Source organism: Carya illinoinensis, chromosome 8, assembly GCF_018687715.1.
Source record: "Carya illinoinensis cultivar Pawnee chromosome 8, C.illinoinensisPawnee_v1, whole genome shotgun sequence".
Classification (NCBI taxonomy): domain Eukaryota; kingdom Viridiplantae; phylum Streptophyta; class Magnoliopsida; order Fagales; family Juglandaceae; genus Carya; species Carya illinoinensis.
In genome coordinates this window covers 4,839,743-4,863,940 of record NC_056759.1, presented here as the reverse complement: position 1 = coordinate 4,863,940, position 24,198 = coordinate 4,839,743, and the positions used below count along the sequence as shown (strand labels likewise).

Sequence of the window (24,198 nt, the reverse complement as noted above, 5' to 3'; positions counted from 1 at the left end):
ACAAAAGTGTGTGCTGTATGAATGTTAGTACTGGCAAAATAGGACAATAATGGAGTCAGAGTCCGACAAATAAGATGCAATTCAAATGAGATCCATATACCAATCTTTAATATAATTTTCGATGTCAAGATTGTCTCCTTCTCTATCAGATCTACCACGTATATGTGTACGCGACATCGTGCCACCAAGTAAATAAGCTTCCCATTGTTGTACAGAGAAACGTGTTATATTTTTGTCTTACACAGAAAGGCAGGTTCCATGCATTGAAATGTGCTCGGTGCTGTGTGTGCAAGGAGAAATATTTAATTTACATAAAAATTTTATACATTAAATTATAAAATTATTTTTATTTAAATGTAACGAGTAAATTTCAGGAGGAATTGAGATTTGATTGGTTTAAAATAAAAAATGAAGAGAGAATTACAGTTGGGTTGGAGTTTAGTGTTTAGAAAAATGGGTATCTAATAAAGGGGCTGGGAGAGTGTACATTATTTATGATACAGTGCCTTGTTTTTTTTTTTTTTTGTGGTAGGGATGCAATTATTATTATTATTATTATTTTATCTCACATTTATTGTAGGGATGCATTTCATATAGTTTCTTTATAATTTTAGAAAAGATTATTTAAATAAACAGAGAGTTTTCACGAGCTCTGTCATGATTGGATCGGTACAAAGTCTGCTGCTCTCGCGCTGTGCTCTCTCTCCCTCTCTCCTCTTTCTTTTAAGCGTTCAGCACAGCAAAAGATACTGCGTGAAACAGCCAAAGAAGACAGACAATACAGGGGGTGTTTTGTGGCTTAACCAAACCCCCGTGAATTCACGCTGATTTTCAGGGATTCTTGCTCCATTTCTATCTCTCTCCCTCTCCCTCTTGCTTTCTCTCCAGCTCTACTGCCCATAGAATAAGGTAGTGTTTAGTTTTCGACTACTACCTCTCACTTTTGCTTGATATGTTTTGTATTTTGATTTGGGTTTTGTATGATGTGCTGCTGATCCGTGACACCGATTGAATTGATGTAAATGGGATATGTGCCGTTTTGTTAGTTTCGGGTTTCGCAACTCAGTAACTATAGTATGTTATGTTATAGCGAAATGTATCTGCTTCGCTTTCCCTTCGTTTTATCTGAATTTCAATCACTATTTTTTTTCCCTTTCCTGGGTTCAGCTTACATTATTTTTTGGGAAGCTTCTTCCTGCTAATTCGGTTTGTGGATCTATTATCGTGAATTGTGTGCACTGTATGCAATGACACCATAGCTCATGCTCCGTGTTTTAGTTCTTTTGACTGGAAATCTATTCTGGGTTTACATGCTTTTTAGGATTTGATTTGTTTGGGTGAATAAAGATTCTAAATAGTTGTTAGAATCCGGGTTCAAATCCCGGCAGTGAAAATTATTATTTTCTTATCGAGAAAGATTTCTGGACATTTTTATTTAATAGGCTCTATTCGTTTAATTTTATTTTTTGAATGGGTGATTTCTTTGTTTCTTTTTATTTTGACTCTGTTTATGTCCTCTTTTTCCTTACTGCAAATTTTCGTGTGGTGGGGTTTCCAGGTCAGAGGATGTCCAGGCCTCTGCATAGGGGTGCACGGATCTCTGGGAGCAACGGGAGCAACAATGATTTGTGGGACTCTCAAATGAAAGAGAAAACAGAAAAGGAAGAGCTGGATAGAAGAGGTTCTGATCAGAGTTATTTTGCCCTGAGGTTTCCTTTTCGGTTACTTCTCCCAGATAATTCTACTCCTAAAAATGGTATCGCAGAAAATGGTTTTGCATCTGATTCATTGCTCGTTGGAAGTCCGAGAATTAGGCAGAGAATAACAATGCTGATTTTAAAGCTCAGTCTAGTATTGATTGTAATTCTTGCTCTCACTGGATCCTTTTGGTGGGCGATTTCTATTTCTACAACATCGAGAGGTCACATATTCCGTGGTTATAGGCGACTCCAAGAACAACTTGTTTTAGACTTGTGGGATATTGGGGAGCTTTCTCTGGGTTCCTCAAGGTTGAAAGAGTTGGAATTCTGTCCTCAGGACTTTGAAAATCATGTTCCTTGCTTCAATGTTTCGGCAAATCTTGCTTTGGGATATTCTGATGGCAGTGAATATGACAGGGTCTGTGGGCACGAGCCGAGGCAAAACTGTTTGGCTCTTGCACCTCTTAATTATAAAATTCCTCTTCGGTGGCCTACTGGAAGAGATGTCATCTGGTTTGCAAATGTCAAAATTACTGCACAGGAGGTAATGTCTTCCGGAAGTTTGACCAAGAGGTGAGCAGAGCCTCTTACTACCTCTCTTATATGAGCTTTACATTCTCCTTTTTCTTTCTATAATTTCTCCGTTCCATATGGTGGTTTCAGGATGATGATGTTGGATGAAGAGCAGATCTCCTTCCGTTCAGCCTCTCTCATGTTTGATGGCATTGAAGATTACTCCCATCAAATTGCAGAAATGATTGGGCTGAGAAATGAATCTAACTTCATTCATGCCGGGGTTAGTAATTATGTACATTTTTTTGTTTTGTTCGTGGTTATTCACATTTTTTATTTTGTTTTATCCTTTTGATTTTCCTTCCCCATCAATATCATCCATTCTGTAGTCATATTCCTTTGTGCTATAACTCTTTAACCTTGACTTGGATCATTCTGACTGCAATGAATGTGACAGACTCTGTGGGCACAAGCCTTTTTAATGTGAATTGGTAGGGTCCATGCCAAATCACCGTGCTGGATGTAGGGTATGCCCTTTGAAAAATAATTATAAAAAAACCTTTGGTATTATGGAACTTTCTATCCGGGCTGGTGTCTTCTGTTTGATTTTTCAAACATGGCAGATCATCTTATGGTTTATGATGCTATCATTTTGACACAATAGTCAGCATCATGTTGTTGTATAAATATTGTTATCCGATCTATTTATCAAAGCTCTACATTGGAGATCGTGATGTATATACGTGTGTATGCAACGTGTTTGTCAATATCCTTTTATTGTATGGTCATGATCACCAATTCTCAAATGCTTGATTTTGACATTACCTTCCCTTGTCTGAAATGGTGATTGAATGTGATTACCTCCTAAATTTTGCAGGTTAGAACCATCCTGGATATAGGATGTGGTTATGGTAGCTTTGGAGCACATCTTTTTTCCAATGAGCTCTTAACCATGTGCATTGCAAACTATGAGGCTTTGGGCAGTCAAGTTCAACTGACTCTCGAAAGGGGTCTTCCTGCAATGATTGCTTCTTTTTCTTCAAAACAGTTACCATATCCATCTCTCTCTTTTGATATGTTGCATTGTGCACGATGCGGCATTGATTGGGACCAAAAAGGTATTCAGTATATGAAACTTTAAAGTCAAATATCAAAGTGATTCTAAATTAAGGACATAATTAAATAAAAATTTATGAAGAACGTATTGACCATACATGTGAATGTTTATCCAAATAGGTAAGTATGCTTCAAGTCAAATATCAAAAGGACACTAAATTCAGAACATAATTGAATAAGCATCCATAAAGGGTGAGCATATGTGAGTTTTTATCCATGAAAGGCAAATTATGGAGGAGGTAAAGATGCTGCCTCCATAATTTGCCTTCTTTCACATGTTTCTTTTTGTCTTCTTTGTTGCCTAAAGTATGCTCATTTTCTAGCGTCCAGGACTAGGGAAAAATGTCCAAATGAAATAAGATCCTTTTATTTAATGTTGCCACCCAATTTGACAAGATGCATTAATACCTGTTTTCTTCTTCTTTCTGAGATTTTGTCTTTCCTCTTTCAGACATTTGTTAATCCATTTGGCTTTCGAGTTGGGTAGTAACCGTATGTTCATATCATGTGGTACAGATGGCATTTACCTGATTGAAGTTGATAGAGTGTTAAAACCTGGTGGATACTTTGTCTGGACATCGCCGCTTACCAATTTTCAAGGAGTACTCCGAACCAAAGAGCGTAAAAAAATGGGGAATTTTTTTCGTGATTTTGCAGATAAACTGTGCTGGGAGATGTTGTCACAGCAAGATGAAACTATCGTATGGAAAAAGACTAGTAAAAGGAATTGTTACAATTCGCGGTAAGACTACAAGCATAAGGGTACACATGCACTCCCAAACGCTCACACATGCTTCTGTATGTGTGTATGTAGAGATCTGTATGTAGGTGTTCATAGATATAATGAAATTTATATTTTATAGAGTGCAGGCGGTTTTGTCCATAAGTAATTTAAGGCAGTTCTGATTCCTAGTATAACTTGCTTGTAATTGTAGGAAACCTGGCTCAGGCCCTTCTTTATGTAGCAAAAACCATGATGTTGAATCCCCATATTATCAACCACTTCAAGCCTGCATAGCGGGAGCACAGAGCCGCCGATGGATTCCTATTGAGGAGAGGACAAGCTGGCCATCAAGAGCTAACTTGAACAAGAGTGAACTTGCTCTCTATGGTAATTCTAATGTTTGGACACAGCTCTTAAGCAGCAATCTAATAATGATATATTACTAAAGAAAAACTGCATAGTATGCAAATCCTTGTCTTATTATATTCCATATTCTATATTGAAATATTCTGTCAGGTCTGCACCCGGAAGAAGTTGCTGATGATACTGACAACTGGAAAGCGGCAGTCCGTAATTATTGGTCCCTTCTGTCACCATTAATATTCTCTGATCATCCAAAGAGACCTGGTGATGAGGATCCCTCGCCACCATATAACATGCTTAGAAATGTGCTGGACATGAATGCTAATTTTGGTGGTTTCAATTCAGCGTTATTGGAAGCCAGGAAGTCCGTGTGGGTCATGAATGTGGTCCCTACAAATGGACCCAACTACCTTCCCTTGATCATGGATAGGGGCTTTGTTGGTGTATTACATGATTGGTAATGCCACCTTCTACCTTCCACTGTTCTCGCTATATACCATACATGTTGGTATGCATGTTGTTCCAGTGCTTCATCTATATGCAAGGATAGTATATCAGCTTAATAAGTTTAGTTAGTGAGGTCATATATTGATCCATGATACATGTTTTCTTTCTAACTGGAGGGATAGGAGATTCATGGGGAAGTGCATCAACCTAGTCCTTCAGATATTCATTGGTCACCTTTTTCCTGGAATTTATTTCAATGATCTATTTGTTGGGTCATCTAAAACAGAATGCATAAGTTATAACCATTTAAAGGGGCTTGACCTTACGATCCTTCTGTTAAACTTCATTTGCTTGACATGTCCATTAGCGGAAGTGTTGATTTAGAAAATTAGCAGTTATTTTAATTTTTTGGTGGTTACCTGCCAAATTTATAACTCAAATATGTATGTGTTGAGAATTATAATGCTGCCTAGTTTCTAAATCAGTATTCGTGATACGACTTTTAGCATTCAAATATTTTGGAGCTTTGGAGTTAGTTTGGAATATTAATGAAAAGGTTTCCTAAATCCATGGTGCATTCTAATGGATATGCCATCTTCCAAGAATCTAAATACAGTTCAAGGAACCCATAAAAACTGAGCATTTTTGTAGAATGATTTTTTCGAGTAATGTATGATTTAAGGAATGAATACTTTATCTGTTGGCCACTGTCTTGTTCTTCTGTCTAACAATATTGTAAATAATCTATGGTTTGTTTATTGTTTCAACTTGTGCTTATGATATAATTTCATTTCTCTATCAGGTGTGAATCCTTTCCAACATATCCGAGAACTTATGACTTGGTCCATGCGGCAGGACTTCTATCCCTTGAAATTGGTCAGCAGCGCAGGTGCACCACACTTGATCTTTTCTCTGAGATTGATCGACTACTTCGTCCAGAGGTACCAAATCATATAGTTCTTTCTATATGTTGCTTTTATTGTTATTGTGACATGATTATTTTATTATTAATTGCTAAGTTGTGGCAAAATATCAATTAGACATACTCAAAGCAATTGATTTACATAGAATTATATGAGATTGCATTCAATTAACATTTTTTCATTGGACCATTTTTGTGAGGCTAAATTTTTGTCATCCTTGTACCGTACACTTGTTCTGTTATCATGTTCTTCTTTGCTGATTTCTGGTAGACCGTCAAGACATGATTTTTCATCATTCTATTTAACGAGTTGCATATTATTTTTGTTCTAGTGTTTAAAGCGTTATATGCCTCTTTATAAAATAGATGTAAAAAAATTGGGGGGCGCCATGTACATTGACTTGAGGTTCTGTAGTCTAATTGATTGAACTTTTTGTAAGTCGTAATCTTATGAAAACCAGTGTTACGAGTTCATAATCTACTGACCTATATCTATACCTTAATTTCAATTTGTTTTCTGTACCATATGACTGTATAAGAAGACCAAACTCAAGAATAGTGCAGCTTGAGAAAATAAACTCAAAACAAATGTAAATAAAAAAGATTGTCCATAATTAAACAGAACCTGGATGGTTATATTATTCAAATGAGTTTTGCGAGCTTATTATTTTAAATACCACCAAAACTGAATATGCTCATATTACTTGCTGTCTTGAACAGCTTTCTGTTTGCTCCATCACGATATATATGCTGACATTAGTGGTTGCTGCAGGGTTGGGTGATTTTCCGTGACACAGCTCCCCTCATTGAATCAGCAAGAGCTCTTACGTCAAGGCTGAAGTGGGATGCACGAGTTGTAGAAATGGAAAGTAACAGTGACGAGAGACTTCTTATTTGCCAGAAACCTTTCTTCAAGAGGCAAGCAATCCAATCATGAGTTTCAGAGGGGGAAGAAGAAGCTACATTCGAAGAAGTATTCTGTATTTATTTTCTGGGTGTTGATTAATCATCATAGAGCTCCACCATGAAAGGGGGATTGATAATTTTTGAGCAGAAGAATCAAGAAAACAGAGTGATAGAGAAACACGAGAATCTTTGTGGAATCAACCACAACAACTATGGAGCCGTAAGGCTTTCATAGGGCCATGTAAGTACGCAATTTATAGGGCTATGAGTCAAAAAGTAAGTACGCAATTTAGGCGCAGAGCAAGCCAAGAAGTACAGGATGAGATTCAATTTTCATATGTGATGTCAAAGTATAACTATACAACCACATGATTAAGATTGTGAAGAAGATTACAGAATAATCCACTGCTGTTTGCTTTTTAGTATGTAAAATGCCTGACAGCCCATTCATTATTGCCGACCAATTTGCTTGTCTTTTTTCTTCATCAGCAAGACCGGTTCTGTTAAGCTAATATGAACATTCTTTAACGTCCATTTTACTTTTGTCTTTGTAACGTTCACATTAATTTTTTTCTACTCTTTAACTTAAATTTTGTCGTTTTATTAACACTTGTTGTAACACTTGTTGTTAATGGACAACAGTAATACAATGGCAAGTGGCAACAAGACGAGATGCATTGCACGTGTAATGACTATGAAGAGTCCAAATGAGGTGAGATGCGTTGCGTTTCATTGTTTTGGTTAACCAATTGCGAGGTCTTACTTGCTCTTCCTCCTAATTTTTTACAAAAGTAGGATAGAAAACGCTATTTCTCAAAGAAAGAACTCAAGAAGTCCGTCCAAAATACACCAATTAAAGCGGGCATGTGTTGCTACACATACGCCGACGATGCCACAAGATTCAAAGCAGATAGAGCCGAGAGAAGTTTTCTTGCATTTTATTCATAACCATGGAGATGGCGAGTCTGAGCTGGTTGTGACGGGCGGAAGGAGAGAGCTTTTTCCATCTATTCTGGCACGCACGGCATGGGTCAGTTCGGCTGTTCGGGGCTTAATTTGGGAGTGTCGTAAAATTAGTATAGGAAAATTCTTTTTATCATCCTCACACTTCACACACTACATTTATTTTAATTTTTTTATTATTTTTTCTATAATAAATATGTAGTGTGTAGATGATAAATATAATAATTTAATTAGTTTAATAAGAATAAAATAAAATAAAAAATAAAAAAAATAAAAAATATTATTTTAATATATAAAATATATAATGTGGAATGACATGTAGCATTTCTCTTTCTTAAATTACATTCTTCATTATGATTTTATCGAACTCAGAAATACTCTGTTTTTTTTTTTTTTTTTTTTTTTGTTGTGTTTTTTGTTAATGGGCATGAAAAACTCGTTAATTAACCCCAACCAAATAGATCCAAAAATTCCATGGCTTGGCGTCTCCTCCTTAACAAAACCCATGGACCCAACTCCTCTCTCGCCAAAACCCTAGCACTAGCCATATCTCCTCAGCCTTCGGTACGCCCACTCCTTAACCCTAACCCCTTGAAGCAATTTCTCACCTCTCCATTCTCCACCTCCTTCCTGGTCACCAAAACCCCCAAAAAATTCAAGAAAAAACGCACAAAGAAAGTAAGTCCCCGCACCCAACTGGTTCAATCGGAGCCCAATCGCATTTCTCACTTCGAGCACATCGTCGAGCGCGACGCCTTCCTTCGATTCGTTACAAAGTCCAAGGACTTCCTCTCCAAGCAGCCCGAACATGTCCTTCGCCTCGACGACGCTGGCAAGCTCCACCGGGAGCTCGGCTTCCCCCGGGGCCGCAAGGTCTCCCGCTTCATCGAGAAATACCCTTTGCTCTTCCAGACCTACCGCCACACTGATGGAAAAATGTGGTTCGGGTTCACGGAGCTCATGGAGGACTTGCTCGAAGAGGAGCGAGCCATCGCGGACTCGATGGAGGTCGATAGGGTCAATATCGTGCGCAAGTTGCTCATGATGTCCGCAAATAAGCGTATTCCATTGAGCAAGATCTACCATTGCAGGTCGTTGTTTGGTATACCGGAGGACTTTCGGGACCGGGTAGTCAAGTATCCGAACTATTTTCGGATTATAGTTGAGGGAGATGGAAAGAGAGTGCTTGAATTGTTGAATTGGGACCCATTGCTGGCGGTGAGTGCGTTAGAGAGGGAATTTATAGTCGACGAGGATAAGGTTAAGAGGGCGTTTAAGTTTCCAGTGAAGCATGGAAAGGATCTGGATTTGGACGAGGACGATACAAGGAAGCTCAATTTCTTGAACACGCTTCCGCTGGTGTCGCCCTACTCGGACGGGTCGAGATTGGATATTTGGACGTTGGAGGCGGAGAAGTATAGGGTCGGGGTTTTGCACGAGTTCTTGAGCTTGACATTGGAGAAGAGGGCTTCTATACATCACGTTGTGGAGTTCAAAGAGGAGTTCAGCTTAAATAAGCACACTTACCGGATGCTTTTGAAGCAGCCGAGGACGTTTTATTTGGCGGGGACGGAAATGAACTGGGTTGTTTTCTTGAAAGACGCGTATGATGAAAATGGGGTTTTGATAAAGAAGGACCCGCAGGTGGTTTTCAACGAGAAACTGTATAAAATTGCTCAAATGCTCGAACTGGAGCCGGGTTTTGGTATTGAGAAGAGATGATTTTTCGTTTGCTGAATCAGCGAGAGATCGTTAAGGCCGTTCTTAGGCTCTCTTACCGTTGTGGACTAGTATCATCACTCTTCACACAAGGATAATTAGGGCGGATCACATTGTAGATTTGTGAGGTATCATTGATTGATATCTGACATTTTTGTGTTGTGTTCTTGTACCAATCTTCTGGAAAATATGGCATTCCTTATTTATATCCCCACCACTGAAATGCATTAACTCAATTTTTCTGAAGTTCGAGTTTTCTCTGTGGATTGTCTTGAATCTATGACCATGTTCTACGTATAAAAAAATAATAATCTATAGCCATGTTCTCTTGGCTTAGTTGTCTAGTATTTTATTTTGATGTGTATGGTTTTACTGTTTTGAATAATGGGGTACAGTCCTACTTGAAAACAAAAGACTATCTTCTCATGGACATGAATGATATATAATGAATGAAAAAGAATCAAAAGGAAAAAAATCGTTTCTTTGGTTCCTAGATTCTCGGTACTTTCTAGTCCAAACTTGTTTACGGACTCATGTCATGCTCCCATCAAGTTTATAGATGGATTATAGATGGTTTATAATATATTTTATATTTTAATTTATAACATAAAATTTTATTCTTAAATATATATATATATATATATATACATTGACATTTGATTAAAATTAGCAAATTGGAGGAGACCGAACTGAAATCGGTGAAACTTGAAGTACTGGTTTAAGAGGATAACTACTCCGGGACCAGTTGTTGAAAATGCAAAATCGATGTATATCAGTTCAGTCTCAAAATTTGTACAAAATCAGATCAAATCTGATTAGTTACACCCCTAGTTGCATTGAGCTCCCAATAGAATTTGACTCAATCAAATTAACATAGAGGTGAATGCACATGCTAGTTAACTCAAGTGGTAAAAGTTTTGGTGGTATGCTCCCTCTATATTTAAAGTCAAATCCTTTTGAGCAAAAATAATTTTTAGGGACCATCGGACTAGGGAACTTCTCTTGAATTACTTAATGTACACTTGTGGAAACCCCTTGTCTAGAGCTTGTGCATCATGAGATTAGTCGAAAATTTATTCTCAAACACCCGTGGTGCAAATAAAAAAAAAAAAAAATGAACCCCCTTGAGAGTTGGCTCATGTGGTAAATACCTTGGACTTTAAGGTTCAAATCTCTTTGGGTGCAAATAATCTCTCGGGGTCATCGGGTTAGTAGATTTTTTCTTTGAATTACTCGAGATGCACTTACGAAAAATTTCTTGTCAAGGGCCTGTGCATTCCTATAATTAGTCAGGACGCTGTTCCAGACATCCGGTGCCAATAAAAATAAAAAGTTTAACCCCAGATCAATCCATTTTGATTAAAAGAGAGAACAATATTTTGTGCATGCCCTTAGTGAATCAGAGCAAACGAGATTTAAAAGAGCTCAAGACTGCATTGCATTTCGTGTCTACAACAGTCACACACAACCACCACCCCAGAAATGAGGTTCCTGAAAACTTGAGAAAACTTATGTATTGAATAGATTTGAGAAGGAAGTGAAAACGTCTAATGGGACGCAGCAACCTGTGCAGGTGGCGCTATCTTTAGGGATAACTGCTGATTAGTTCGACTTTTTGACCTGCTCCTACTTTTTTGTGAAGCATTTGCACTGCTCTTATGCCCAATGGTGGAAAGTGATCTCCCTTGGCTCACTCTCTTTCCTGTTTTTCTAGAAGAGCTCGGACTGCTGTTCCCGAGTGCAGCTTTGGCAACACTATGTGTCAGGACCTCTCTTGCTCTCTGAGATTTAATTGGCTGCTTGTTCAGGTACACTAGCTTTGGAAGGAGATCGCAAACTGCTTTGCGCAGCTGGTCATCACTGATATTGCTCTGGATTGAATTTCCCAACAGATCGAGTGCCTGCAGAGTGTCGTTGTTGGCTACAAGCTGGCCCAGTGCTTTTGTTGTCGTTATTTTGTTGAAGCTCAGATCCAGGACTGTTAACTTCGATAGCCTATGTAGCCCTTCAACATCACTAATCCTGTTCCCGACAAGATATAGCTCCTTGATTAATGTACAGTATGACAACCCTGATTATTCCAAAGCAAGAGTGAATATTTAATGAGTTCAGAAATGAATTGTTAATCTTCCATAACATAATATTCAAGCTTATAGAACAGGCACAATTAGGATAAGTACCATGTCCGATTCTAGAGATGCGGTTGTAACTGAGATCAAGCACCCGCAGTCGTGTTAGTTCTCTGAGTCCTTCAATGGTACTGATCTTGTTTCTTGACAAATTGAGTGTGTGTAGGCCCTTTGGAAGAGATCCTGGAGTAATTTGGACTGCGGTTCAACGAAGAACACAACCAATTAGCTCAATTATGAATTAAGTTGTGCAACTTGTGAAAAATTTCTTTTGTGCTAGGAGCATTACCTATGAAGTTATTTGACAAGTTTATAGATCGAAGCCTGGAGAAGCTTGAAATGGTGGGGATAACTTTTAAGCCAATACCCGAGATGTGGGCCACAGTTGATGATGAATTCAGAGACTGGATGATACTATTGGCATGCAAAATCTCCTCGGAAAGATTGATCTCATGCCGCCCACGGATCAATTGGGTTGTACTCCTTGCTGGTGATCTAGCAGTCTTAGGAGAAGGGGGGAAGAGAATATCCTCCTCATTTTTACAGTAATCATTTACTGGCAGCGGATATTGGATTTCCAGATCTTTCACCCACTCATCCACTCTTGCAAAGGGTGATGATTCCGAAGAGAAGGCAACCCATTGATTCTGGTGCCACAAACCAGAAACTCCATATTGAAAAGTATTCAAGCTTTTGTAATCATTATTGTTGTTATTGTGTCCTTTGTTCATAGATTCACCAGTAAATGATCCAGGTGATGCCATTTTGATCGACTCGATGGTTTGGTTTGGTTCTAGTGTATCAGAAGAGTACCCACCTTGCGGATTCAAAGCAGCAGCAGCAGGAGGTGATTGTAATTTCAGGGTTCGTGCATTATGCAAGTTTCTATGGCTCCAGAGGAACAATTTCCACCACAATCTTCTACTCCTGGAGGGGAGAACTTGGCTTGAGGAATGCTTCTTTAACATCACTCTGTCCGCACTAAAGTGGGTTATTTCAGATCTGGGGCTGCCAGTTTCAACTTTCTCCCTCACCTTTTCAGATAAATACCCCAACTCTTCAAAAGACTGTGACTTGGAGAGAGGCAACTGATTAACGATCTTCCTAAGCACATTCCTTGATTCTACGTTGGAGCAGGAGCGCTGAAGCTTTGGGCAAGTCCAAAACTCTGCTTTCCCAATCCCAGGATCACTAACATGTCCGCTTTTACTCATCTCAATACCATTTTCAATCTCTTTCTCAGCTTTGTCATCAAATTGTTCTTCCACCCTAGTATCAAATGCATCGAAGAAATCCCTGTTTTTGTTTCTGGAATATAAGTCTTTGTCACTAGAAATATCTTCATGAGCTGTGAGATCGAGGTCAGAGAAATCCCTCTTGATTGGGGAATTCTCTTCATGCTCATCCTCACCTTCATAAGCTATCTCTGCCGTCTCAATCCTAACAGGATTCTCCTGGTTCATAATCTTGACACTGCACTGAGAGTTGTCGTGGATACTAAAAGGTACTGCAAAGCTGAAAGTGGTCAATTTCAACTCTTCAGTCTCAGGCGATTTCATCGGCCGTTCAATCTTGACTTGCAGTGTTTGCAGGCCCTTGCGTTCACCATTTTTCAGAGTATCCTCATCCCCCTAAAGCAAACGAAGGAAAGATGGATGAAGTTGGGAAATCACAAGATAGATGACTCCCAAGTCCCAATAACAATATCATATATAGTTTAGAATTCAACTGATTCTCACCTTATTTTTCTTCTTCCTTCTGAAAAGTGAAGTGAAGCAGTTGAATTTTATCATTTTAGCAGATGCGCTGGCTCAAAATCCTAAAGAAAATGGTAGTACTGCACCTTTGTTGATTTTGTCCTCTTCCTTCTATGCTATTGCTGCTCACAACTCTAATGGCTGACACTTGAACGAAGGCAGAGAAATCTCAGTAAAAGTAGATTACATTGGAAATCTTCCCCCTTTTTGAATCAAAGTTAGCCATAATCAATGGGAAGGCGTGAAACTAATGACGGGGACCAACTCAAACACGAACGGAGATTGGAAAAAGAAGGACCAGCGCATGCACTGGATTCAGAAGATGCCAGAGTTGTGATCACAGCGGCTTCTCTCTGGAAGCTTCACCAAACAACGTTCCTTCAAAAACTCTCCTGGTTCCATACCAAAAAATCAAGAAGCAAACCCCATATGAGAAAGCTCCATAACGGCATAAAACACCATTAAACAAAACATCAAAGATGCTTCGTGTCCAGCTTTTTTGAGTTTGCAAACTTGAGTGAACTCGTATCAAGAAAATTCCAAGCTCACAGCAAACCAAAACGTGATGATCCATATCCGGTTAAGGAAGTAATCAAGTATTGATAGAATTTAAAAAACCGACACTACCCGAAAAAGGATTTGACACATGAAACCAAATCTTTAATTTGGTCTTTTGATATGGTTCTGATAGATATGGGTAAGGTTAGAAATATATATGTAAATATATATATATAAAGAAAAGTTAAAAACTATGCGGATATGGATTGAAAGTGGTACCTTTTGAAGCCAAACTCTGCCAGCTTGTCTATGGTGCTGTGAACTGCAGTCGTTTTCCTTTCTCCAGCAGCATAAATCGGGAACTGTTGCAGGGTAATTCAGTTCACAATCTAAACTGTTTACATCTTATATCCCAGAGAATAAGACCAACGAGAGAGAGAGAGTCATGAGGTGGTGGTTGTTAAAGGGTCGTCCTGTTTGCTGCTCCTTTTTAAAGGGTTAAGAGTTGGGGTGTATGGAATCTGGATGAAGGGGTGGAAAAGACCAGAAATACGTAGGAGTTTTATATGGGGACTAAAATAAAGGAGTGAGTGCAACATATACGCGGCTGTAACGCGGAGTCTCTAACCACAAAATACTTTATAATATATGCTGTCTGACTGATAATAATGTATGAATATTGTTATATGTCCTCTGTCGTGATTCAGTACCTTCTACCTCTTTCTTTCTTCTTGTCTTACTGGACAAAATTATTACGACACATGGTATATATATTTGGGATATTTTTCTTTTTGTTGGAATTTTGGGGTCATGTCTTATATAATTATAATTTATAAAAAATAATGATATATACAAATCCTAAATGTACTTTCACAGTTTTTCATAATAAAATTTACCTTTTTTACAAAAGAATGATCCAGAACTTTTGCATTTAGAAATTGTCACTGGCATTACTCATTGATATATATGTACCATCTAGATTGCTGCTAACTAGGGTTATTGAATAAAATCCCATCCGTAATTGCATGCCTGACTCAATCCAAGCCATTGACATTTCCAGGTTCTGGAAGCTAGAGTTTTGCCCAGCAGCTCGTAAACAAACACATGTACGGAAATAAACGTCCATGTGAAAAGGAGGTCGTGCAAATTTCAATGGCCTTACTAAATTCTTCCATTTTCCAGGGGCTTCTAGTTTCTGGAGCTATTCCAAATCAATGTGCATGTAACTATCTACTTTTCAAAATGTACTGTTTTTTTTGCCTGTGGGCTTTGCTACATACAGTCGGAAAATGCAGTCGACGTGCAGTCGGCTGTACGGAATGAATAAAAAAAAATTACAAAAAAATTGTTTTATATTCAGGGAGACCTACATGAATTATAAAAAGTTATAAAAATAATTTTTTTTTTTCATATAAATCCTGTATTAATTTTTTTTTTACAGCCGACTGCATTTTCCGACTGCACAAATCATTTCTGTTTCAAATATAAACAATCCAAGCTTCGTTAAAGAAAAGTCATATTTACAATTCGTCGGGATAACATATCTATTAATAATAGATTTTTTTTTATACCCTTCATAGACTTAACAATAGATTATGAGAAAATTTATTTACAAACCTTATTTTTTACGCACCGAACACACCGTTAATATAAAAATCTTCCACATCAATTATGTTAATAAATGATTGGCATTTTAGTTTTTATTTTTAAATTATAATAAGTCCCACTATAAGTAAAGTATTAATATACCAGTCTATATATAGCAAAATTCATAAATTATAAAGGGTATATAGTCCCGACTCCATTCTTAACCAAAAATTCTAAAAATATCACTTTTTGCAACATGCCCATTGGAGTGGGGGATTTGGGTTCCAAATTCCAATCCATGGTAAAATTCATTAATCCCCATCATTCTCTTAATCCCCACTTCCTTACGTGGCATCTAATAATTGGATAATAAATAATTTTTCAATCATTTAGTACCATATTATTAGAGAATAATAAATAGCACTTGATCTAAGAGTAAAACCAATCTCACTTTTGTTGTTTTTACATGCATTATGCATACGAATTTTACGATAACGACCATGTAAGCCATGGATGTTCAAATTCAACCTCTTGCCATGTTTGTTTCCCTGTGCAATGTGCATGCATGCTTGCTCCCTTCCTGCCTATATATCCTAAGCTAAAACCTCCCTTAGTCTTAACTCCTAAAATCGAAAAATTCCATTGATTTTCACTTAATTGGTTAATCCTAAACATGGTTTGATCATTTGCAGCGAGCATTCACTTCTTTTAAACACAAGATGAATTAATTTACCATAAATTTTAGCTATATATATAGTGATTGATTGGGTAAAATATATCAGGTCCAAAATGATTCTTAAAACCCAATCTATCAAAGGGTCATCACAAAAAAAAATAAAAATAAAAAATAAAAAAAAAAAAGAGAGAGAAAAATGGGACAGAAGAGGGATAAGAGAAGACAAGGTGTAGGGTGTTATGAGAAAAAGAGAGGAGGGGACATAAGTGAAGAGTGAGATGACCTAAAACAAGAGAGGAGCAAGATCAGATAAAAGACACAGACACATACGACTTTTGAGACTTTTGGCCAGACTTTTCCAAAAAGACTTTTTCAACCTCAAGACAGAGGTTCTAGCGACAGGATCTGAACCTAAAGGCAGACCTTTGAGATCTATTGTACAGTGGATATGAGAGACCACGAAAGACTATAAAACAATTTTATTATAATGGATTCTCTCATTTTCAAACCCTCTTGGACATAGATCTAGTACCGAATTATATAAATTTGTGTGTCTCTTTTTATTTATTTTCTTGTATTTATTTACTATTTACTGTTATCGATGTACGTACGGATATTATATAGCTGCATTGGACCACTACTGGGGCTTCACACAATATCGATTCAGGCCTAGAACAACCTCAACGAAACCAAGAATAGATCCTTCTTCCCTTCCGAATTTATGAGCCCTTTATCCTTCACAATAATTTGAATAAGTGCAATAATCCTGTTTATTATTATTATAATATTTTTGTAGCAGATAGAATATATATATATTTAATGTTTTAGCCAGGCAATATTTCTACTTTTCTCCAATGCCAAATTACCAATTATTCCGTATTGGTTGAAAATTATAAAAAAAATAAAGTGGGATAATTGTATATATTCCATTTGCTTGAGCATGCATGTGTACTTATATAATTGCCATGTTCATGATCATGCATTTGCTTATTATAATCTTCAAATCAACGAGCATGAAAAATGGCATCGGCTCCTACTACTTTAATTTCCCTTGCAAATCAAGCTATTCTTTCGGACTTCAATCCAGATATTCATTCATTATTTGCTTTCAATTATTCGTCACTTCCCTTTATTAAAGAAGGATTAATTCTCTAACCCTAATCATTAAAACATGAGAGATATATGCTTGTGATCTAATAAAGCCACAATATTAATATTAATGACAGTGCTTATATTAATATATTAATACTCACTTTCTTAATCATTAAATAAAAAATACTAAAACATATAAGTGGTTGCGGAAATTCATGAGGCACTGAAGTGTTCAAACAAGACCTTTCATTTGATCCACATTCACCAACATATCACCCATTAAATAATTAGTAATTCCCAATTTCCCATGAATGAATCTTTTTTTTATCACAATTTTGAACGCCTAAAAGAATCGAAAACTATGACATCGTTTGGATTGAAAAACACTATTAATTTATTTCATCTCATCTTATTTTATTATTACAATTTTTTTTAAAATTTTTACAAAAAATATAATAAATAATTTAAAATTTTCAAATCTTAAAAAAAGATATTATTTTATTTAACATTTAATTTTTATTTAAAATCATCTTATTTCACTGTCGAAACAACTTCTAAAAGTAAGCCAATTTTGTTAGTAATTGCGCTGGGTTCGGATAATTGGGTTCTAGGTGAAAGTAAAGCTTGTATTAGGGGGGCCATTGTAGAGTGCGAAGCCGAACGAATCCAACCGAGGTGGGGGAGAGTGGACTAGTGTGGACAGCGGAGTCTTGCGGATGTAGATCAGACAACGAAGTGCACGTGCCGCCATCAACGGACACATAGCCTGTGACTGGGACTGTGAGGTCAGGGAATCATTTCTCCTTTCGTCAGTCTCAACTAGCTCGCACGCCACCCGTGGCATGGCCTCCTCTTCCGTCATACGCCTAGAAGCCCTCTCTCTTGTCGACATCCGCCTCCTTTCTCAACCGGAGCTCTACTCCCTCGTCCTCTGCTCCTCCTCTTCCGATCCTTCTTTTTCCTCTACATATGGCAACGACGACTTTTTAATCCCCAAAATCGACCGCTCCGTCTTCAACGAATCTGCAGGTAGCCGCAAACAGACCTACTCTCGTCTCCGCCTCGCCCCTCGCAAACCCCAATCCCCCACCCGTTCTTCTTTCTCTTCTACAGCCCGCCAAATCCCTGAACCTCTCGACGAAGAAAACTCCCAAATCATCTCCCTCCTTAAACAACTCTTTGCCGCCGAAACTTCCCCTACGCAGACGACGATGGCCTAGTTCTAGTCCCGGTTGAATTTGAAGAGTCCCTGCCCGATTCCTCGAGTGCGGGCTTGCAAATTATTCCGGTTGCTGTTGCTTCTTCCGGTCGTGAAGAGGAGACACGGAAGCGGGGGCGGCCGCCGAAGAATGAGAATCGGATGATTGAGCGAAATGTGTAGTGTAAAGCCGAGCGAAGTATTCCAATCAATGTAGTTGCCAATGAGGGAGAAATGAAGCGAAAGCGAGGGAGACCGCTTAAGAACGAGAATCTATTGACCGAGAGCTGCCAATCGGAGAGAGAGATGGCGGCGGTCTATAAGAGTGCGGGAAAGAAGCAAAAGGAGATGGAGTAGGTGGTGGTGGTGAACAAGAAAGGGGATGTGACGGGTTTGGCTGCGTTGGGGAATGTGGACTTGTGGAGGATCCATATGGCGAGGAGTTGAAGAGGAGGACGGAGGTGTTGCAGACTGAGGCGGATTTCTTGGGGTTTTTGAGTGGGTTGCGTGGCGAGTGGTGGAGAAAGAGTAGGAAAAAGAGGATCGTGACGGCTAGCGATTTCGGCCATGCGTTGCCCAATGGCTGGAAACTTATGCTTTCAATAAAGAAGAGAGCCGGCCGTGTACGGTTGCACTGCCGCCGATACGTAAGGTTTTTATAATGATTTTTCTCACTCTACCAATTTCCGCCTGCTTTTCATTTTCTTTTTAGTAATTCGAATGTAATAAATATTTCTCAGGAATAGAAAATTATCGAACTAGGGTGATAGATTAATTAGAATTTAACCGATATGGGTTCGATGTTTTATGATGAATAATATGGATTCCATGTTTTTGTTCTTGAATTGTACAAGGGTCGAGGAGTTTTATGTTCCGTCAACATGTGTGGAGTGTGTGAGAGAACTTATGGTAGTATTTATACATCTTCTGGAAGTAGTTTTTCCGTTCTTACAGTCAGCTAAATAAATATTTTAAGCTAACTTGAGTGGTTACACAAACCTTGGGGTGTTCAAGGGGGTGTCAATAGAGTCAGTCTTGAACACAGAATGTACAACATAATCTTCCTTTCATACAAGAAGTGTCGTTTTTAGATTTTTTTGTTGGTTATGCTAGTTGTAAAAGAGTGTGCGAAGCTACTTGATTGTGGTGCTTATTCTTTCATAAGGTCCCGTTTGGTTACACAGATGAGATGAGATGAGTTGAGATATTTTGAATAGTAATAAATAAAACATTGTTATAATATAATTTTTTAATATTAATTTTGTATTGTAATTTGAAAAAGTTAGATTGTTTATTATATTTTGTATAGAGATTTGAAAAAGTTGTAATAATAAGTTGAGATGAGATTTTTGGTTTTGGTTAACCAAGTGGGGCTTAACGTCTGTGTTGCTCTTACTGCCTAATTCGGAACCATCCAGCCCTAATGGATGGCAGTTTGTGTCGTGCAAGGATGTTTCTTCATACTTTTTCTCCTCTTTTGGACTCCAACATGGAAGCCAACTAAGATCTGGTCATCCTGATGCCAATTATCTGTTGGGCAGGAAAATGGATTTTGGAGATGTAAGTCAGTGTCTGGGATCATTGTCTTACCAATTTTTGTTTCATTTATATACTTATTTACAAGGTTTACAACAGGATTCTGAAACCCAGTGGCCAGCTCCACCTGGAAATGAGAGAACTTTTATTGTTGAGAACAATGTGATCAAGGTATCTTTCCCGTCAGTGGAGGAGCAAAAGCTGGAAATAGGTTCTGAAAGTGGTTTGAATGGTAAGGATAAAACATCTAGTGGTGAAGATATTGAGGTTAAACGTTTTACTAGTGCAGTGGGAGATATGAAAGTTGATGGTGGTTCTACATGCGAGAATAGTGAATCTGCATCTGATTTTGGCAATCATGTTTGTACTGAGGTCAATACCTTTGGTAATCATGTAATTACTGTTGGTTTCGGGAATAACCATGCTTCACAAAATGACAAAGCTGTAATCGGCAGTAAGCAAGAAGGGAGTTCAAAATCTGTTTAATTATTTCATCTTGGAATGAGCAATATATTGTTGAAAATGATGCGAATAACAGTTCAAACTGCACCGGGGAAGGACTATTTAAGTGAAAAGTGTTCTAAAAACAATGAATATGCTTAATCTATTATCAAGCAAAGATCTGGCTTTGGAAGTGATATGACAAGGTTTCTATTGGTGCAGTGGAGGGGATAAATCCTGATGATTTCAGAAATTGTAAAATTCATGAGTTATATATTTCTTTGCACAGGAACAAAACTGAAGTAGATACCAGTATTACTGTTTGCAGCGGGCAGGAAAGATGTTTCAACGGTTCTTTACTTGTTTCATCTACAGAAGAGGATAGATATGGTTTAAAAAGTAGTACAATGGGTGAGTTTAAACTGGTAACCAGTTCATCTTAAAGTGGTTTACATAGCCAGTTTGGCTACAAACAAAACCATGATAATATGGATAATAAGGTTTCCTGTGGCTCAATATATGAGGCCAAACACAAGAAAGTTAAAAGCTTTCGAATACCGAAGTATAAGAAAGTTAAAAGCTTTTCGAATACCGAAGTATACTTTGATTTTGGCACCCAGGCAGGAATAGATGCAGATGCGGGAGGCGCTATGCAGTATGCAGGGACAAAGTTTTGAAGGCTGTTCTCTTGTTCTTTCTGAGAACAAACAAACACCATCCAGTAATACTACCGTAATTGGTGTTCGTAGCAGCACAGTGGGGGGAGCTTAAGCATGAAAGAGGTTCTGAAACAGGGTGCCGCATTCATCTACTTTTGACCAAATTGGAAACAAGGTGAATAGGGTCTCTACGAGCACAGTGAGGGAGCTACCCAGATCAGAAAAAAGGGAAAGTCTTATGGATTATGACTTAGCGATTGATTTCAATCAAGTGAGGATGTCATGGCAGAATTAATGACCAACTTTCTTCGCAAGGATAAACTATGAGGTAATTGCCATATCTAATTGCATCGATGCATTTGTTCTACTACTTGGGAAGTTTTTAAAAGTTTTTGATATTTTTAAGAGGCCTGAGTACTGCTGCTCGCTTATTGCTTTAACTAGATCATAGGTGCAAACAATCCTTTGGGGTCACACCCTCTGGTGAAAAGCCAGTGATTTAACTAGTTCAGTATATGGAAACTTTTGAGGATACGGTGCACGGGACCGAGGTTTAATTTGTAGGGGTGGGTCCAAAAGGGCCCTGCCTTAAAGAGGTCCCTGACATGCTGTTCTCTTTTGTTCAGGAGATATCATTACATGGGTGAGCTGGCAAGTTTGTTTTAATTTGGATGGTAATAATTATTTACATTGATAGCTCTAAATTTTCCAGGTAATGGTGGAGACTGGCTTGAAGACAACAATGGTTTGCTGATAACTTGTCAATTAATCCACGGTCTTCCTATCTAGGAGACTGATTTTGCAATTCTGGTATGCTGCTCTCTTTTGTTTCTCACTGAAGAAATTCTGGTACGCTGCTCTCTTTTGTTTCTCGCTGAAGATCACTCTGTTCGGAATTCATTGTATTATGAGTGGTTTTGCGGATTGACCTGGAGAAAATTTCTCGCGTAACCTCTTTTGTTCTTATCTTGAGGTCTTCAAATCAACTTTCGACTGTGCCATTATCCTTGACATGATAAACTCACGTCATGAACATAGCCCATAGGTGACAAAAGAATGTTGCAAATGAAAAATCTGGCTTCCTTGAATGTTGCAGAAACCTTATACATTAAAATATTAATTATAGAAGAATTCGTCTTCGTTACATGCAGATGATTGCACGTGTGAGATAAGTACAAGCTATTCGGTTTCATCTACAATACTTTTTAGTACTGTGCTACAAGGACCGAGACTTTAATGGAAGAACTCAACCGATAAATACAAATGCATTGTTTTTATTGTTTTATTCTTTTTCTTTAATGTTTTTTTATACATCTTTAAACATTTTTAAAAATTAAAAAAAAAAATACAAATTCACTAATATTCATTTCCTTAACTATTATGTAAAAAAAAAAAAAAATTAAAAATTTAATCGATCACTTCCTTAACCAATAATCTATGATTCCGTGCATGTTTGAAATTGTGGGAGTAATATAGCTTTTAGCTTTTAAGGTTTTTAGTTATTGAGTTTAAGTAATAAGATTTATTATTAAAAATATATTTACTGTTTAGTAACCATATATCTAAATTTTTTTAAAATATATTACCTTTGATTGGAAATAATGTAAAGAAGTGTTTTTTGAAATAAAAATGACATAAAAATTCATTTGAAAGTTGTGTTTGTGATAAGATCAAAAGATAAAGATGTAATTATCTATTGACAATTTTTTTTAAAATTGAAACTACGTTTTTCATTATCTAAAATGAAAACTAATACTTTTCTTGAAAGTATTTTTTAATTATTTTAATATTAAAAAATAATTTAATATATAGCAACCAAACAACGACATTTTATCACTAACTTTTGAGACACTTTTTATAACCTGAAATGCAATAGAAAACTGACCCTCCATATCTAGTTTGATTGCTTTTTATCTTTTGATCTGCCAAGCTATCCTGATCTAGAAAGGCTGAAAAAATAAAAATAAAAATGCACTTGCACGATTGTTGTTGATAATTTAAAATATTACCGTTAGTCTCGCGTATCTTATCTTTCAATGATCTTGATAATTTGATTTTAGTCGAGTAAAAGTAATCAAGTTTTAATATTTGTTGATATCAATAATCTGTTTGAATTGATATGATGTAAACTGATAAAAAAAAAAAAAAAGTGTTAATTCGAGTGTAAAATATCTTTTTCCAAAAAACAAAAAAAGGTACAAATCCCATTTGCCAATAAATTAGGGACCGTCTAGCAACATAAAATGTTCTTAAGTTTTTTAAAATATCTTTTTAAAATATCATTTAAATACATGATACTTTTTAATTTAAAATTTTTAATTTTTTATCTAATTATTATCTAATCATTATAATGTTTTTAAACTCTTAAATAAAAGATAAAAAACAAGACTACTTTTCAAATTGCAAAATAAACATAATATTAAAAAGAACTAACTATAATATTTTTATTTAAATTTTTTTTAAATTTTTTAAAATTTAATAAAATATTTTAACTCAAACTATTTTAATATTTTTCAAAAATATACTGAGATAGATATTCTACTACATTAAGGGGCCTTTAGGATCTCTTTTGGCAATGCTAGAAATATAATTAAGGACAATAAGTTCTCGTATAGTTTAACATTTAGTCTCAATTCATGTCATCTCAGTTCAACATTTAAATACGATTCAAATATAAATATTTTTTATTTTTAAATTTTTCATTTAATCATTATAACTTTTTTAAATTTTTAAACAAAACCAAAAAAAAATCATTTTTTAAAATTTCAAAATAAAAATTATAATGTGATAGTATTTTTACAATTTTTAATTCAATTTTATATCTAATTTTTTAAAATTATTTAAAATATTTTAATTCAAATTATTTTATTACTGTTTATAAATTATTTTATTATTATCTTTATCTCATTTGACGAATTCACCAATCAAACGAGGAGTAAGAGACAAAGAGGCACGTCCTTGGCGGCCGGGTCTTATAATATAAAATAAAATATATCATATCATTTCATTTAAATGTAATAGTGTTTAGTTTATAAGTTTTATTAAAATTAAAATTTTTTAAATTAAATTATTTCATATAAATTTTTTATAAAATATATCTTATATGTCGAATTGAGAATATAATTAATTTATTTTTTATATAAATAAATAGAGAAAAAATAAGAAAAATCTTGATTTTTTGTTTTTAATTTTTGGACTTTTAGATAAGAACACCGCAAATCAATCGTCACGATTCGTGTTCAAGTTAGTTAT

The 24,198-nt window shown here is 36.5% G+C and overlaps 4 protein-coding genes across 7 annotated transcripts; 3 read left to right on the top strand and 1 right to left on the bottom strand.

Moving 5' to 3' along the window:
• The first annotated feature begins 559 nt into the window (after nucleotides 1-559).
• Nucleotides 560-7,807, top strand: LOC122319369 (probable pectin methyltransferase QUA2). Of its 4 annotated transcripts, XR_006245066.1 has the most exons (11): nucleotides 560-909; nucleotides 1,559-2,273; nucleotides 2,364-2,496; nucleotides 3,091-3,331; nucleotides 3,846-4,071; nucleotides 4,265-4,440; nucleotides 4,570-4,873; nucleotides 5,666-5,804; nucleotides 6,558-6,932; nucleotides 7,334-7,403; nucleotides 7,487-7,805. XR_006245066.1 is itself a non-coding variant. In XM_043137411.1 (9 exons), exons 2-9 carry the CDS (start codon nucleotides 1,567-1,569, stop codon nucleotides 6,720-6,722), a joined length of 2,091 nt encoding a protein of 696 aa, XP_042993345.1. In that variant the 5' UTR covers nucleotides 560-909; nucleotides 1,559-1,566; the 3' UTR covers nucleotides 6,723-7,225. The 4 variants fall into 4 exon arrangements, 2 of the variants coding, with proteins under 2 accessions (XP_042993345.1, XP_042993347.1); XR_006245065.1 differs by having other exon boundaries at nucleotides 7,334-7,807; XM_043137411.1 differs by lacking the exons at nucleotides 7,334-7,403; nucleotides 7,487-7,805 and having other exon boundaries at nucleotides 6,558-7,225.
• Nucleotides 7,808-8,065: 258 nt separating this feature from the next.
• LOC122319371 (protein WHAT'S THIS FACTOR 1 homolog, chloroplastic) lies at nucleotides 8,066-9,619 on the top strand. The gene has a single exon (XM_043137415.1). The coding sequence runs from the start codon at nucleotides 8,129-8,131 to the stop codon at nucleotides 9,374-9,376; it is 1,248 nt and encodes a 415-aa protein (XP_042993349.1). The 5' UTR covers nucleotides 8,066-8,128; the 3' UTR covers nucleotides 9,377-9,619.
• A 1,080-nt stretch (nucleotides 9,620-10,699) lies between these two features.
• On the bottom strand, nucleotides 10,700-14,325 carry LOC122319370. The gene is made up of 5 exons (XM_043137414.1): nucleotides 14,037-14,325; nucleotides 13,242-13,651; nucleotides 11,792-13,133; nucleotides 11,554-11,700; nucleotides 10,700-11,444 (listed from the first exon to the last, which is right to left on the bottom strand). Exons 2-5 carry the CDS (start codon nucleotides 13,293-13,295, stop codon nucleotides 10,921-10,923), a joined length of 2,067 nt encoding a protein of 688 aa, XP_042993348.1. The 5' UTR covers nucleotides 13,296-13,651; nucleotides 14,037-14,325; the 3' UTR covers nucleotides 10,700-10,920.
• A 3,408-nt stretch (nucleotides 14,326-17,733) lies between these two features.
• On the top strand, nucleotides 17,734-22,096 carry LOC122318743 (methyl-CpG-binding domain-containing protein 8-like). Its single transcript, XM_043136335.1, is given in 5 exon segments — nucleotides 17,734-18,326; nucleotides 18,668-18,730; nucleotides 18,733-18,962; nucleotides 19,729-21,274; nucleotides 21,659-22,096. Coding segments are annotated over 4 exon segments (1,269 nt in total). The 5' UTR covers nucleotides 17,734-17,954; the 3' UTR covers nucleotides 20,333-21,274; nucleotides 21,659-22,096.
• The last annotated feature ends 2,102 nt before the right edge of the window (nucleotides 22,097-24,198 follow it).